The sequence below is a fragment of the Mustela erminea genome, chromosome 12 (assembly GCF_009829155.1).
Source record: "Mustela erminea isolate mMusErm1 chromosome 12, mMusErm1.Pri, whole genome shotgun sequence".
Lineage (NCBI taxonomy): Eukaryota > Metazoa > Chordata > Mammalia > Carnivora > Mustelidae > Mustela > Mustela erminea.
In genome coordinates this window covers 63368989-63387141 of record NC_045625.1, presented here as the reverse complement: position 1 = coordinate 63387141, position 18153 = coordinate 63368989, and the positions used below count along the sequence as shown (strand labels likewise).

The window sequence follows — 18153 nt, the reverse complement described above, 5'->3', positions numbered from 1 at the left end:
CTGCTATACAGCCCCCTACTCCACTCAACCCTGGAGCTTCCCAGCCCTGACGCCCCTCATTCAGTGTTCCAAAAGAAACACTTTTTTTGGAGGGATTGGTAAGGCTGGAGAGGATAGCCTCCAAAACAAAACAAAGAACCTCAGCCAGGGACATTTCATTCAGACCCCAAACAGTGTACCCTATTATCTCCCAACCCACACTCCCAACTGTCACAGTAAGGACATTTCAAGATGCTTTCTAAAAGTCGAGTGTTTTGCTCTTTCTATCCCACCCCCACAGGACAGCAGCACTCAAAGTCTACGGAAGATAAGGAACTGAACAAAGAGGAAAACACAGAAATGCAAAAAAGGGATACAATGAAATAAAGGGACCTGAAGAATCTGCAGTCAGGGTCTCTATTGATTAACATGTAAAAATCAGATTGACTTAGTTCTTTTATAGCCAACATTAATGCACATAATTTATGACTGAGCTCCAAGATAAACCACATTCGAGCAAATGTCACAATTTGAAATTATGCTACAGTTCAGCATTTACACATCTGCAATTTACCTTTGCATAACAATCAGAGCGCACGCTTTCCAATTGTGAATAGAACATACACTTAGCTTATTGGAGAAAAGAGCCAAGCTGTGCAAGCTTCCAGAAACACATTAGGAGAACGTTCTCATTATCTCTTTTTTTAAGATTTTATTTATTTATTTACTTATTTACTTATTTGAGAGAGAAAAAGAGTGTGAGCAGGGGATGGGGGGCAGAGGGAGAGGGACAAGCAGCCTCCACACTGAGCATGGAGCCCGACTTGCTCCTTGATCTCATGACCCCTGAGCTGAAATCAAGTCAGATGCTTAACCAACTGAGCCACGTAACTGCCCCAAGACACTCTCATTTTCATAACTGCTGATAGTTTTATTTGCTCACTTGCTTATTTGTTTTTCCTCCTAGGTGAATCCATGCGTATTACCTTGTTCCTCCCAGTGCTGTGCTCAGGGTCATCTTCTGCCTCACCTTCCCCTCCCTTATGGGAATCTTCAAACTCACCCAGTATAGGGTCTGTACTATAGACAAGGTAATAACATCAGTAAATGGCTGGCTTTTATTGAGTGCTTACTCTTGGCCATGTACTGTTTCAAGTGTTTTAGATGCATTATCTCATTTAATACTCAAAACAAGTTCCTAAAGCAGGGACCATTGTTTTCCCCAGTTTATAGAGGAATAAGCAGAGGGAGAGACAGTTAGTAACTCAGTCAAGGTCACATTGCTAAAAATGATGACAACAGGGTTTGAAACCTGGCTATCTGATTTTGGGAGCCGCAATTCTAGGAAGATACACCAATGACATAATTTCTTAATCAACTACAGAGTTCCGAGAAGTTAAACACTTTTGTCTTTAGTAACTGGATTTTCTTCTGGCTCTCCACCAGAAATATATCCTCTCTCAGAGATCTACCTAGGCTCAAAGACATCTTAATCTTGCTGGTGATAATTCTATTCAATATTGACTCAAAGAATAGGTTAAGATTACATTTGGGGAGGTCTTTTTTTTTTTAAGATTTTTGTTTATTTGACGGGTTTATTTGACACAGTGAGAGGAAACACAAGCAGGGGGAGTGGGAGAGGGAGAAGCAGGCTTCCCGCTGAGCAGGGATCCTGATGAGGGTCTCAATCCCAGAACCCTGGGATCACGACCTGAGCTGAAGGCAGCCGCCTAACGACTGAGCCACTCACGCGCCCCAAGATTACATTTTTTTTAATGTGAGCCAAGGAGATTTAAGAACAACCCCACCCTCAGCCAAGTGTGTGAGCATTTGGATCTGTGTGGAGCAGGATATTTGGATCCAGAATGCTGAAGTTCAAGCTATTTAGCAAGTTTTCTGGAGATACAGCCCCAAGAGTGAAGACGGGTTTGCAGACACACACACACACTCTTCAAATATAACATACGACAGTTAAAAACCCATTTTTCATTCCAAACAACTTTCATATGGCAATTTTTTCTTTTATATCTGCCACTAAGGTTATACAGTTGCCGGCTTTAGCAACTAAAGATACAGCATACCCAGCTAAATTTAAATTTCAAGAAAACAACAAATACTTTTTTAGTATAAGTATGTCCTGTATAATATTTGGGAAGTCATATACTAAAAAAATCATTCCTTCTTTATCCAAAATTCAAATTTAACTCTGTAACCTATACTTTATCTGGAAGCCCTATAAGGTTGTTTATAATCTCTCCTATTTAGCCTGGCATGGTATTTTTAAAGCTGTTTAAATTCTTTGTTTTTTTTTTTTGTGTGTGGGGGGGGTTCTTTTTTAAGTCACTGTATTTCTTGGATTTCTTCATGTAACCTTTGAATGTCATTTAAAGAGATGCTAAAACCATAGCCTCATATTTTTCACCTTAAACCCAGTCATCAGGCTGACATTCTGTGTGGTAGTTCCAGAAGATAAATCCCGTTGGTAAGCAGTGATTAATCTACCTGGGACACAAGCCAGACCCAGATTCCATATCTAATAACCATCTCGAACATTTCTTCCTATAGGGACATTTGTTACCTTGATTTTGTAATACGCTCACTTCATGAAAGGGCTTGGAGAAATTTTTTTTTTAATAAAGTGAAGTAAAATTCTTTGTATTTCTGAATTTTGATACATCCTTCCACAAAATGGCAGTACTCTGAGCCTTCAAAAATCTGGAGAAAAGAATGCAGAAATTTCTGCAGTACATATAGTTTGTGTCACCAGAAATTCCAAAAAGTAGTGAACCCAACTAATAAGGACAAGAGGACAAACACAGAGGCAAGAATTGGGTGGCATTCTTCCAGTTAATTCTTCTCATGCCCCACAGCTGGTCTTTTAGACAATTTCAGTTTCGCTCATACTTGCCAGGCACCTAAATAAAAGTCACTAAAAGGAATTACATCTTTGCTCTCAAAAGGGGAAAAAAATGTAGTTTATCTTTTGAGATATGTATCATAATGAGACATACCAAGAAACAAGAGATGGAAAGCTGTCTTTACCTGCCCATGGTCCCATTGACTTCAAGAAGGACTTCGGCAAAACTTTCCAGAAGTGCCGGAAAATATATCTGGAGAATCTCACCCACTTCACCAGGTACACCAGGCACACCAGCAGCCCTACGAAAATGAAGAACTGTTCCAGAGCCACCCCCATGACTGCACTAGACCTGTTTCAGACCTGGTCTGGCCCGTCTGCAGACCTCCGAGGGCGTGGCTATTCCAGAGGCACGTCAGTCACCCTTTTGAGTCACCTGCTGCATTCCACTGTGTAGAGACATTTAGATTAGAGTAACTTCTTTACACAATACTCCAATTCACAGGCTTTGGAAGAAAGTATTCTTCCTAATATTTTTATAGCACCATTAGCCTTTGTGGACCCTTGGGGAGCTGGTGAAGAAATAAAAGGAGGACATGAAGAAAGGATAAACCTGGACAAAGAAAATTGTCTATGCTGGGTTCTTTCCCTAAATTTGGAAGCTAAAAAGGATGCAGAGAAGGATGCAAAATCCTGTAAGTCCTGCATTTATTTATTGAACAAATATTTGTTGACTCTCTACCAGGTAGCAGTGTTGCTCAAGGCTTTGGGAACACATAATATTAAACAAGACCGTATCATTGCCATGGGGGAGCTGAGATCCTAGTAGGGGAGACAGACAATAGGCTGCTAAATAAGATAATGTCAGATATCAGTGCCATGAAAAAGTGCTGTTCAAGGGGCTAGTGAACAATTACTTTAAAGAGTGTGTTCAGGAAGGGATTCTATGAAGAAGAAACATTTTGAGCTGAAATTTGAATTAGGAGGAGGAGCTGGCCTTGCAAAGATGAGCTTCCCCATTCAGGCAGAAGGGACAGCTAGCTCAAATGCCCTGAGAGAGACCCATGTATTTGAGGAATAAATAGCGCTACATAGCGGAAGGGACCGTCTGTAGAGAACGGCGAAAGAAAGTCAAGTAAGGCAGAGGCATGGGAGGAGCCAGAGCTTCATGGTGAAGAGTTTGGACTTTAGTCTACAAGCAACAGGAAGCCACTGCAGAGGCTCGGACGGTAGAGTCATATAACCTGAATTCTGCTTTTAGAAGATCACTGTGGATGTTAAGAAAAGATGACCTTTTTGCGGTGGGAATGAAGGGTGGGCATGACCACCAAAGCAGGTGGAGTGAGGCGATAGTGGCAGTCATCTAAGAAGACTATCCCAAAGCTCAGTCCTTTGCCCTCTTCTTTTTCGTATCCACGCTCACTCATTTGGTGGCATTATCCAATTGCTTGACTTCAAGGACTCTCTGTATGCTGAAGACCTACAAACATATAATTTCAACCGTCACCCAGACAGGGTCATCCAGACTTGCATATCCAACTGCCCACTTGACACCTCCATTCGAATGCCTAATACGCACTTCAAACTTAGTATGTATGAGACTGACTTCTGATATTATCTCTAATTGTCAAAACCTGCTCTTCTTTCAGAATTTCCTATCTCAGGGAATAGCAGCTCTAATCTTCCAGTTGTTCAGGTTAGAAATCTTGAACATATCCGTGGCTCGTCTCTCTTTTTCACATACTGCAACCAGTCTGTCTCCTATTGACAGATGACTGGATTTATTTTCAGTTTCAGATTATGCTGACCAACCTGCTATGGATATTTTTGTATTTCTACTTTGTCATACATATACAAGTTCCTCTCTTTCTCTCTCTCTCTCTCTCTCTCTCTTTCTGCCTCTGTCTCTCTCTCTCTCTCTCTCTCTCTCTCACACACACACACACTTCTGGGGGGTTATAAATATATATATTTACCCTCCCCAATGTAAATGTATATATTTATAACCCCCCAGAAGTGGGGGTTGAGGGATAGAAGAAAGGGGTAAAAGGTTTTTGGTTTTGTTTAGTTTAAATAAATTAAATCTTTTTTAAAAAGAAAGTAAAAGGGGGGTGAGGAGAGAGATGTGCAAAAGTGCCAGGAATTATGTGTGATTAGAATGTTCCCATCTAAAAAAAAAAAAAAAAAAAAAGAATGTTCCCATCTGGGAGACAAACCATAAATGACTCTTAATCTCACAAAACAAACCGAGGGTTGCTGGGGGGAGGGGGTTTGGGAGAAGGGGGTGGGATTATGGACATTGGGGAGGGTATGTGCTTTGGTGAGTGCTGTGAAGTGTGTAAACCTGGTGATTCACAGACCTGTACCCCTGGGGATAAAAATATATGTTTATAAAAAATAAAAAATTAAAAAATAAATTAAAATAAAATAAAATGTTCCCATCTTCTACAAACATAGTGATCTGAAGGGGCACCTGCACCCCAATATTCATAGCAGCAATGTCCACAATAGCCAAACTGTAGAAAGAGCCAAGATGTTTGACAGATGAATAGATAAAAACGATGTGGTGTATATATACAATGGAATACTACTAGCCATCAGAAAGATGAATACCTACCATTTACAATGACATGGGTGGAACTGGAGGGTATCATCCTGTGTGAAATACATTGGCTAATTGAATTTAAATTTTAAAGAAATGTTCCCATCTTCTCCAGCCTTCAGAAGTTAATAATGCCCAAATAACAATAATCTAAGTCTCTCATTTACTGCCCTCAAGGAGTTCAGTATTTCATTAGGTTTCCCCCCTCAAGTAATTCTTGGGAACGCCTAAAAAAACCATCCCCCAAATTCTCCCCATCTATCCAGGCAATTTTATATTCCCTGGCTCTGGAACAATACTCCTCTTCTGCTGGTCACTCTGCCATCTTGCTGCTTCTCTAAGCTGTTGTATTTCTGCTCCTTCACAAAGGCAAATAAAAATATATAGTTATAAGTCAAGCAGAGAAAGACAACTATCATATGATCTCCCTGATATGAGGAAGTGGTGATGCAACATAGGGGCTTAAGTGGGTAGGAGAAGAATCAATGAAACAAGATGGGATTGGGAGGGAGACAAACCATAAGTGACTCTTAATCTCACAAAACAAACTGAGGGTTGCTGGGGGGAGGGGGTTGGGAGAAGGGGGTGGGATTATGGACATTGGGGAGGGTATGTGCTTTGGTGAGTGCTGTGAAGTGTGTAAACCTGGTGATTCACAGACCTGTACCCCTGGGGATAAAAATATATGTTTATAAAAAATAAAAAATTAAATATATATATATATATATATATATATATATATAGTTATAAAACAACTTAAATCTACATTTAGGGGGAAAAATTAATGTTGCAGGTCAATAATTTTTATCCCAAAACAGACCATATAACATCTCAGTCTGAAAAAACAAACAAATCTCAGTCTGAAGCATTTGCATAGATACATGTATATATATACACATATATACGAATAAAATGGGAACCAGAGAGTGATAAATGCATTAGCGTTACCAAAATGTTCATCAAAATGTTACTTACAGAATTAAAATACAGTCTGCACTCTAAAAATATTTCAAAATGACAGTTCGTTGTATCCCTCCAAAGGACAGTTTTCCAGCTCAAAAAAATTTAAGATTTTGTGTCCACCAGCTATAGAGGAGTCAATGTAAACTTTGTGAATCAAAGAGAAATTCTGTAACAAGTGATGTGATTTCTGGATTTTGTTTACATATACAGAAACAGTTATAATCAGCATGGCCAAGCTAGAGCAATGTATACACTGAAAGAGCAATCTAAGAGGTCCTTGGTAGAGAAACTGTGGGATAATCTGATGATTGAAACTTCCTATCTTGGGTTCAAATGACCATATTACCCAAAGCAAATTATAGATTCAATGCAATCCTATCAAAATACCAATAGCAGTTTTCATAGAACTAGAACAAATAAAACTAAAATTTGTACAGAATCATAAAAGACCCTGAATAGCCAAAGCAATCCTGAGAGAGAAAAACACAGCCGAACGTGTCACAATTCCAGATTTCAAACTATACTACAAAGCTATAGTAATCAAAACAATATGGTACTGGCACAAAATAGACACAGGATCGATGGAAGAGAATAGAGAACCCAGAACTAGTGTTCTGGGTCAATTCGTCTTATGGTCATCAGTCTTGACAATTAGTGGTCAAGAAAGGAGTTACACAGTCAATTAGTCTATGACAAAGGAGGCAATAATATGCAATGGGGAAAAGGCAGTCTCTTCAACAAATGGTGTCAGTAAAACTGAACAACTACATGCAAAAGAATAACACTGGACCACTTTCCTACACCACATACAAAAATACACTCCAAATGAATTAGAGACCTAAATGTGAAACCTGAAACCACAAAACTCCGAGAAGAAAACATAGGTAGTATCCTCTTGGATGGTGGCTTTAGCCACATTTTTCTGGCTATGTCTCCTCCCACAGGGAAACAAAAGCAAAAATAAACTATTTGGATTACACCAAATAAAATGGTTTTGCACAGTAAAAGAAACCATCAAAAAAACAAAAAGGCAGCCTACTGAATGAGAAAAGGTATTTGCAAATGATACATCCAAAAGAGGTTAATATATATATAAAAAGAATATATATAAAACATATATAAAGATATATATATATAAATATAACTTACCCAACCCAAAATGAAAAAACTCCAAACAATCCAATTTAAAAATGGGCAGAGGATCTGAACAAACATTTTTTCAAGGAAGACATACAGATGGCTAACAGAAAATGAAAAGATGCTCAACATCGTTAATATCAGGGACATGCAAATCAAAGCCACAATGAGATATGAGCTCACAAATGTCAGAATGTCTAAAATCAAAAAGACAAGAACTAACAAACGTTGATGAGGACATGGAGAAAAAGGAACCCTCTTGCTCTGTTGGTGGGAATATATATTGGTCCAGCTGCTATGGAGGACAGTATGGAAGAGCCTCAAAAAATTAAATATTGAATCACCATATGATCCAATAATTTCACTACTGGATATTCACCCAAAAAACCCCGCCACAAAAGCACTAATTCAAAAAGATGCATGTATCCCAATATTTACTGCAGCATTATTTACAATAGCAAAATATGGAAGCAACCTGTATCCATCAACAGATGAATGGATAAGGAAGATGTGAGACAAGGAAGATGTGGGATACACACACATGCACACGCACACACAATAGAATAATACACAGTCATAAAATTGCCATTTGGAACAATATGGATGGACCTAGAGGTTATTATGTTAAGTGAAATGAATCAGACAAAGAAAGACAAATACTGTATTATTTCACTTATACATGGAATCTAAAAAAACAAAATGAATAAACAAACAAAAAGCAGAAACAAACCCATAAATACAGACAACAAACTGATGATTGTCAGGGGGAGAGGATTGGGGGGATGGCCAAAACGGGTGAAGGAGAGTGGGAGATACAGGCTTCCAGCTATGGAATGAATAAGTCACAAAGATAAAAGGCACCACATGGGGAATATATTTAATGGTACTGTAATAGTGTTGTAGGGCGATAGATGGTAGCTACACTCGTGAGCATAGCATACAGTATAGAGTTGTTGAATTACTGTGTTGTACACTTGAAACTCTTGTAACGCTGTATGTCAACTGTACTCGAGATAGGAAGGCAGGAAGGAAAAAAGAAGGAAGGAGAAAGGGAAAGAAATAGAGAAAGAAAGAAAGAGAAAGAAATTTTATAATTTGAAGGAGCTATGAAGAGGAGAAGAGACTGTGGATAATTTCACATATATATGAATATGAATATGTATATATAACATATATATAAATACTGAAAGAATCTGAAAGGAAAGACAAACACATAAATAGCAAGATTGTCTTAGCCTGCATTTTTCTTGATATGAAGGCCTTGTGCAGACACTTATAATGGAAAGTGATTCCAGTGAGTACTTAGGTTGGGAACAGGAGATTGAACAGGGAAAGAGGGAGACACAGACGTGTCTTTGGGCTGGTCACTGCTGAGACTCCGTCCTGGGGAAGGCTCTCAGAAACCGTAGCATGCACAGCAACCTCTTCTGCCTTAAGTACAAAAGGAAAGTGTGTTTGTGCATTTGCCCTCATGCCTATTGATCAAGGTTGTCCCATGGACTATTCCTTCCCTCAATTCCAGGTTTGCCTATATGTCAGATGACTAGTGAGTTTCTGTAGGTGAAGAGGAGCCCCAGGGAGGAAAGTAAGACATGCCAGCTACTGTCAAGTTCAGCCTACATTCCTCCCTAAACTGTGCCATTTGTTGATCATATCACTTTCAGCTAAGATCTTTATTAGGAGCAGCTTCTCAGTTCAAGGATCAATTGTTCATAAAGCTATGAGCTGCCCCAAGAAAGCACAAATAGCATGGAGAGTAAACCAAAGTTAGAGCAAATAAGATGGCCTTTGCTGATAGCAGCTCCCCATTCCTTACCTTTTTTTCAGGCCACCCTATATTTAGTGAGCTTTGTATATCAGATGCTGCATTATGTACTTTACAAGGATTACATATCTTGTTTAATCCTCATGAGGTGAGCATTAGGGAGAAATCGAGAACAAGCTCTCCTACAGTGAAAACACAACAAACGAACAATTATGTAAAACTTAGCTCCCTGAGGGTGAATTTCCTGAAAGTGGTAAGATCTAGAAAATCTGAGAGAAAAAAGGAACAAAACAAATTCTCTTGGGCTTGGGGGATATGGAGGGTGGAGTTGGATGTTAGGTATCCAGCCAGTAGTTGAAGTGGAGCTGTTTGACCAGGAAATCATTTGTTTTCTTGGTCAAAGAGGAATTTGTCAGACCTCCAAAGTGTTTGAGGATGGTAAGTGTCCCAGGAAACGTGTCCCGCTCCTCCTTCTTTGTCTTGTAGAGAAAAGACCGAGGACAGCTGCTCCAGGATGGTTCCCGGAGTACAGAATAGCCATGATGGAAAAGCACAGTGTGGGTAACTCTTGGCTTGCACAAACGAGGTGTTCCAGCCTCTGTGCTGACTCTCCCAAAATTTTCAGACAGGGCCAGGTCTCCTGAGAGCAGAATGACTGGTGATTACAAATTTTATAAAGCTTCACTGGATCACATGGTTACTAGAACCCTGAGCTAGAAATGAATTTGGGTTGAGGAAATACTTTTTTTTTTTTAATATTTTATTGATTTATTTGACAGAGAGGTAGAAAGAGAGCACAAGCAAGCAGAGCAGCAGGGACAGGGGGAGAGAGAGAAGCAGGCTCTCCGCTGAGCAGGGAGCCCGATGCAGGGCTCGATCCCAGGATCCTGGAATCATGACCCGAGCCGAAGGCAGAGACTTCAACCCACTGAGCCACCTGGGCGCCCCCAAGGAAATATTTTTTACCTAGTAGAGATTACATGTATCATTAAAAAGATTATGAAATCAGTATCATTTATGAGATCAACTTTCTCCCAGCTATCCAGGCTGAAAGTGTTAGAGTCCTCTGAAAATTTCTCTCTCTCCTTTATAGATAGAAGAGGTCACCAAATCCAACATTAGAACCAATCCCACCCAGTGATTCTTTTCCTTTCCATGCCCTGAAATCTCCATGGCATAGCTCATGGTCTGGGAAGCAGGAAGGCGGAAAGCATGGACTCTGAGAAAGGCATTCCAGATGTGCATTTTGGTTTGATGTGCATTTTGGTTTTGCCATGTGACTTGGACTGACTAAACTTTCTGCCCCTCAAGTTATTCTTATAAAATGGGATTAATACTTCTTACTTTGTAGAGCTACTGTGAAGTTTAAATGAAATAACATCTATAGAAGTGCAGGTAACTAAAGAGTGTAGACCCAATTGTACATTTAGATGTGACAATTAGCAAAAAAGAGATATAGGGATAGTCACCAAAATGTTAATGATGTTTTTGTATTGAGATGGTGGATTTAAGGGTTTGTTTTTTTCATTGCATCTTTGTGCTTTTTTATACCTTTTAAATTTCCACAATGAACATGTATTACTTTTGTAAATAAAAATCATAAATTTGAATTAATATTCCATCAAACCTTTAAGAACCAGCTGAGTTGATACTCCTTTTATTAAAACTTTCCAGATCTTCCCATTGGCAGAGATCCTTCTCTCAGCAAGTTACAGAATCACTCTGAGACCTAGCTTGCTCCCCTGTAAAATGAGGACTGGATGCCTGGGTGACTCAGTCATTTCAAGACCTTGGGGTCATGAGATCAAACCTCACCTCAGGCTCCACACTTGGAGTGCAGTCTGCTTGAGATTCTTCCTCTCCTTCTGGCCCTTCCTCCACTCAAGCTCTCCCTCTCAATAAATAAGTAAATAAAATCTTAAAAAAAAAATAAAACGGGGGTGCCTGGGTGGCTCAGTGGGTTGAAGCCTCTCTCTTCAGCTTGGGTCATGATCCTGGGGTCCTGGGATCAAGCCCCGCATCAGGCTCTCTGCTCAGCGGGGAGCCTTCTTCCTCCACCTCTCTCTCTGTCTCTCTCTCTGCCTGCCTCTCTGCCTACTTGTGATCTCTCTCTGTCAAATTAATTAATTAATTTTAAAAATAAATAAATAAAAATTTTTAAGAATTAAAAAAAATAAAATGAAGACTAAAAACTTTAAATTTAAAATATATATAGAGTATTATGTATATATAATATATAATACATAAATATATTTTATATATTATATATTGATTTTATATTATATATCCTCTCTATATAATATTCTCTATGTATATGTATATGTATATATGTATACATACACACACACACACATATATATATATCAATATCTGGGCTATAAGAAGTACTTGACAAATGCACTTTTCTTTTTTCTGACTATCAGAAACAAAAAAGCAAAAAGAACTCCTTGGGTTTTTTGAACAAAATTGACAAGAGCCCAGCAGTTTTTGCTAGTGTCTATGTTTTTCCAGAATAAAAAACTGCTTCAGACACAGAATGTGCCTTTTCTCAGAGGAGCTTGATTCCTATTAGTGGAAAACCACATCTAGAGACTATAGACTGGACACCAAGATTACTCTTTGTTACTAAATTTGTCATTATTTCTAACCATTTCTGGGGTAAAACTGGGAAACTCTTTTATGTGAATATACTTCATGAGCCAAAGTTAGGAGTGTATGAGTTTTTTTTTTTTTTTTTTAAGATTTTATTTATTTATTTGACAGAGAGATCACAAGTCGGCGGAGAGTCAGGCAGAGAGAGAGAGAGAGAGAAGCAGGCTCCAGCTGAGCAAAGAGCCCGATGCGGGGCTCGATCCCAGGACACTGAGATCATGACCTGAGCCGAAGGCAGCGGCTTAATCCACTGAGCCACCCAGGCGCCCCAGGAGTGTATGAGTTTTACTTACTATCTGTTACTTTATATTTGAGTTGTTTTTCTCTGATACTGAATATCTTGATTCTGAATACATTGGCTTTGTCCTCTGAAGTGTAAACATATTGGCTTCTTTTACTTTCATTTTTTTCAGAGATTGCATCTTTTTTAATTCTTTGTGGTTTAACTTTGTTCTATAAATGTATAAAACATTTACATGGCTTCAGTCAAATTAGCAATAAAAAGTTCATTCAGGAAAGTCTTGAATCTACCTATCTATTTATTTGTTTGTTTGAGAGAGAGAGAGAGAGAATCTCAAACAGACTCCATGCTGAGCCCAGCAGGGGGTTGATCTCAAGACCCTGAGATTATTATTTTTTTTAAAGACTTTATTTATTTATTTGACAGAGAGAGATAGAGAGCACAAGCAAGCAGAGCAGCAGGCAGAGGGAGAGGGAGAAGCAGGCTCCATGCTAAGCAGAGAGCCCAGTGTGGGGCTCAATCCCAGGACCCTGGGATCATGACCCACGCCAGAAGCAGATGCTTAACTGACTGAGACACCCAGGTACCTCAAGACCCTGAGATTATGATTTGAGCCAAAATCAAGAGTTGGACAGTTAAACAACTGAGCCACCCAGGTACCCCTGTCTTTCTTTTTTAATTGAAGTATGGTTTACCCACAATGTCATATTAGTTTTGGGCATACGATATAGTGATTCAACAACTTACACATTACTCAGTGCTTGGTAAGTGTAGTTACCAGGTTGCCATACAAAGTTATTACACTGTTATTGATTATTTTCCCTATTCTTCCAGATCACTTATATCCTGAGTATATAAAAGTCTTTTGGGAGCTCATCTTTATGGAGGCTGGAAGTCAGCCCATTTAGCAAATGTAGGGCTGATGTGTTTTTAGTGAGCAATATTCTTCTCTAGACTTGATCTTACTCCTACACTAGAATATCTTGCTGTCTTGATAGCTTTTGATGCTTTCACAAGATTTTTAAGAATATATCTTCCTCTACCCCCCCAAAACACAAGACCAAAATCAGACGTTTTGTTGACCAAAAGGAGTCAGACATAGCCAGCTCTGTGGGCTAGGAATGCAAGCATGGATTGGCTGGTTGTCTCTGACTGAAGATCTTTCACAGGTTGCCATCAGAGTGAAGCCATGGCTGCAGTCATATCAAGGCTCAGCTGAGAAAAATGCATTCCAAGTTCACTCTTTTTTGTTGCTAGAATTATTTTCACACACTCACATCCACAGCTGTTCCTTAGCCTGTGGGCCTCTGCAACAACATGGCAGCTTGCTTCATCAGATCGGGCAAGTGAGAAGAGTCAGAGAGAGAAAGAATCCACTCTCTTGTGATGGAGTCTTGGAAGGAACATCACATTTCTTCTGCTGTTTTCTATGCCTGAGAGCAAACACGCATTCCAGCCCCATGCAAAGGGAGATTACACAAGGATGTGACTATAAGGAGGTGGGGATTATTGAGATCTACTTGGAAAGCTATCTTCATATAAATGATACCAATTACATGAAGTTCAAGTACAGGCATATCTAATCATTAGTAAAATAAATCAGAATACTGGTTTCTCAGTAGAAATGCAGGATTAAATGGTTAGGATCATAAGGAACTTCTCTGGGTTGACGAGGATATTCTATATTTTGATAAGTATGTGTGTTTCATGGGGATACACTATTATTAAAACTCATTGTACTGTACATTTAAAGTCTGTGTGATTTACTGCATGTAAATTATACCTCAATTTCAAACAAATTTTATTCTACAATTAATGAATGTAGATAAATTAACCTTCCATATTACCAAAAAATGGAAGTGGCACCTCACTTGTGTGCTTGATTTTAGACCAAAGTTCCACCTTTACCTCTCAATATTACAAAATATATTCAGGGGTGCCTGAGTGACTCAGTTGGTTAAGTGGTCAGCTCTTGATTTTGGTTCAGGTCAGGATCTCAGGGTCCTGGGCTGGAGCCCTACATCGGGCTCCATGCTCAGCGAGGAGTCTGCTTGAGGATACTTTCTCTCTCTCCCTCTGCCCTTCCCCCTGCTCCTGCTTGCTTGCTCTCTCTCTTTTAAATAAATAAATAAATCTTTCATACACACACACACACACACACACACACACACATTTACATATTCAACCCCATTTAATAAGTTAAAGAATTACATGCCAATATCTGACTGTGGATTCAGAAAAACTTTTAAATTAATTTGTCTTTTACCACTCACACGAGTACCTCCATGCATTTGAAAATCAAGTTCTTCAGTTGTAGAAATGTTTTTACTAGTCTACATTTGCTGTTGTTATCACCTCCACTCAAGAAATGCAATTAAATGAGTGATGTTATTGTAGTAGCAATAAACATTAAATACAGTGTAAAACTTTTAAGCACATTTTGTAGTCTTTCAAAAATTTTTTATCTTATATATATACACATGTATATATAGTGTATATATATATATATATTAAAAACAACTATATAGGGGAGCTTCGGTAGCTCAGTCAGTTAAGCATCCAACTCATGATTTTGGCTCATGTCGTGATTTCATGGGTCATGATGTCGAGCCCATGCTGGACTCTGTGCTCAGTGTGGAGTCTGCTTGGGGTTCTCATTGGCCCTCTCCCTCTGCTCCTCCTCACCCTACTGTCTCTCTCTTTCTCTTTCTCTAAAATAAATAAATCTTAAAAAAAAAACTGTTTAAGCTGGAAAGCTATCATAAACATACTTAAATCAGCAAATTTTTAAATGTTTATTTTTTATTGAGGTATAATTTGCATATAACGTTATGTAGTTTAAGGTGTACGACATAATGGTTTGATATTTGTATACAACCCAAAATGATCACAACAATAAGTTTAGTTAATCCATCACCATATATAGTTACAAAATGTTTTTCTTTTTTTCTCACATGATAAGGGATTTTAGGACCTATACACTTAAACAACTTTGCAAAATGCAATACATTATGGCTAACTAGTCACCGTGCTATGCATTATATCCTAGGACTTATTTATTTTATAGCTGGAAGTTTGTACCTTTTGACCCCCTTCATCCATTTCACCCATGCCCCCCACTCCTCTGATAACAACCCATCTGTTCTCTATACAGTATTCTTAAGGCTCAATAAATAATAATGAAATTTTTCCCTGCCATACGTGTCTAGCAACTCCACATAGTATGGAGACAAATAGTTTGAGAAGTGGCCTCTGAAACTGGGATCAAAAACACAAAAGCTTAAGGCCTGGCCCAGATATGGGCCCAAAGGAGGCCTCAGATTCAGGACACAAGGTCGAGGCCAAAGGTCAAAAAATATCTTGAGGTGAAAGAGTTAAGCAAAGAATTAAATACAGAGGAAACACAATGAATATGCAAATGTGTGGAATAATATTTAACCCCCTGCATCATTAGAAATGACAATTAAGTAAATAAAATACTACATACATGTCAATAAGTAAATTGAACTTGAAGCTGTTACTCAGTACTCCTGAGGGTGCAGTAAACCTCACACTCTCCCTTCATGCCCTAGTGGGGTCCTGGAATCACTGGCAACTTTTCTTGCTATGCATTCTGAACAAACAGGTTAGTGGTTGCCTAGGGCTGGGGGTGGGACTGGAAATTGACTAGAAATGGGATGAGGGCTCTTTTGGGGGTGAAGGATACATTCTCAAACTGGATTTGGTGATGCTGGCACAACTCTGTACATTTACAAAAAAAAAATTAAATTATACACTTGCAATTGGTGAATTTTATGGTATTCAAATAACACCTCACTAAAATCTTTTTTAAAGATTTTTATTTATTTATTTGAGAAAGAGAGAGAAAGAGAGCAGGAACTGGGGGACAGTGGCAGAGAGAGAAGGAGAAGCAGGTTCCTGGCTGAGCAAGGATCCCAACGCAGGGATGGATCCCAGGACCCCAGAATTATAACCTGAACCAAAGGTAGCTGCTTAACCAACTGAGCCACCCAGGTGCCCTAATAAATCTGTTTTTTTTAATTGACAGAGCTAGGACATAAATCCAGACCATCTGATTCCAGAAGCCGCCCTTACACAATAGTTGCCTTCACAGCAGGAGAATAAATCACAGTTGGAAAATGCAAGTTGTCTACATGTCACTAATTTCCTCATTTGGCTTCCTAGATAAAATACACAGTACTAGACCATTATCTTCAAAACTGTACACATCGTAACACTATCTGCCCCCTGCTCCTCAAGCCAATACTGTAAGTTTGAGACCGGAAGGCATGAACAACTCAGTCTAGAAGAGTTGCCCAAAATAGAAGTCCCCAGTCCCCTGGAAACTTCCACCCTCAAATAATTGTCAGTATCCCTAAAAAAGCCAGATTGCACAATAGCATTCCATCCCAAAGCCACAAGCACTAAGAGAGAGCATAGAGTGGAGTCTACCAAATGTGGGATTTCCATTGTTCTCTCTCCATGGAGTCGGGACACTCGACTTTCCTAGCATCAGAGTGTGATAATATGCATGGAGTATTGCCAAACCAAGCCTCAGTATTGAGTTTTATTGGGGCTCCATTACATAGGTATGACTGATTGCCAAGATGGCTGATCTCAGTCACCAGCCTCCCCAGGCCTCACCCACAATCCCCACCCTAAACCACCTTATTGGTCTTCCCACTGTGGCTAGCCTCCATCCGAAATCACACTGTCAGGCTATCCAGTATGACCTGAAGACACCAGGCAAACAATAACCTTTCTATCAGATATAATACTCAAAGGGCATAGAAGTGCCTAGAAGTCCAAAACAAAGGCCAGACATCTGTTTGTGTAAGGTCACATTCTTTACTGCACAGACTGCCTCTTCTGGGCACACTCTCCGAGCCACCACTCTGAATGTGAGCCAGGGCAGTAGCCTCTGGTCTTGTCAGTGTCAGTCAAACCTCTGCTCTAAAATCAGGTTGGGGCAAGGGTGACTGGGAACCCAGGATTCTTGGCTTAGCACACCTGGGTAGAGCCTCTGTCCTATAGATGGGGATTTGTAGACGGAGGCCCTATTCTTCTCCAGCACTCACTGGAAATTGAGCCTCTCTGACTTGGAGAAGATGAGAAACATTGGTGGCCTGCACCTCCTAATCAGATAATTCTTGACTAGGAGCTGGGAGGAGGCCATCTCCTCGGCCACACCAACTTGGGGATGGAGCTTCCATCAAGCTGAACTGAGGGAGGGAAGAGGATGGATGTGGGTCAAGGCTCCAAGGCCACACTCTCCGTACCAAGTTTATTAGGTGTTCCTGAATCAATGTTTCCTCATTTGCTACATGCCCCTATGATAATTTCCAGAGATCTTAAATGGTTGTTTTGTATCATTTTCTCTAGTTTTGTATGTTTCACTGGAGAGTGGTTCTGCAAAGCTCCTCCCACTGCCATCCCACCTCTGCACAGACTTTTACTATTACATTCCAGGCAAGCAGTCACAGAATTTGAAGAATAAGGTTCTGTACTGTGACGCAGTTGAGGATCCACATCTCCGTTCTGAGGAAGTTATGGCAGGGAAGCCAGCTGCCTGTTGCCAATCTCCTTCATGGCTCTCTCTTGCTCTCCCTCTTTCTGGCCCTGCATTCAGCTGGCCACCACTGGCTGAAGGATGACCCCTACCCCCAGGGGGTAGATGCAAAAAATGCTCCGGGTGCATCCACACCCATTCAGGCAACATACCTCCACGAGGAGAAAGGCCACTAATGGAACAACTTCCTGAGGAAAGCACTAATCTGGAAATTTCTCTTTCCCTCTAATTCAGGGTTCCTTCCCTTTTTTCATGCCATGGACCCCTGCAGATGGTTACAACCTCCTTCCCTAAATAATGGTTTTAAATGCCTAAAATAAAATACATAAAAATAGGGGAGCCTGGGTTCACTCAGTGGCTCAGTGGATTGAGCCTCTACCTTCAGCTC

At 39.8% G+C, this 18153-nt stretch overlaps 1 protein-coding gene across 2 annotated transcripts in view; it reads right to left on the bottom strand.

The window, feature by feature from the left end:
* The window catches only part of HSD17B3 (hydroxysteroid 17-beta dehydrogenase 3), a 39777-nt gene extending 36534 nt beyond the window's left edge, over window positions 1–3243 (bottom strand). For both annotated transcript variants that reach the window (XM_032308753.1, XM_032308754.1), the window contains exon 1: window positions 3022–3243. In XM_032308753.1, the coding sequence (XP_032164644.1) occupies window positions 3022–3175 (154 nt within the window). In that variant the 5' untranslated portion in view covers window positions 3176–3243. The remainder of the gene's footprint in view (window positions 1–3021) is intronic.
* Window positions 3244–18153: the final 14910 nt, after the last annotated feature.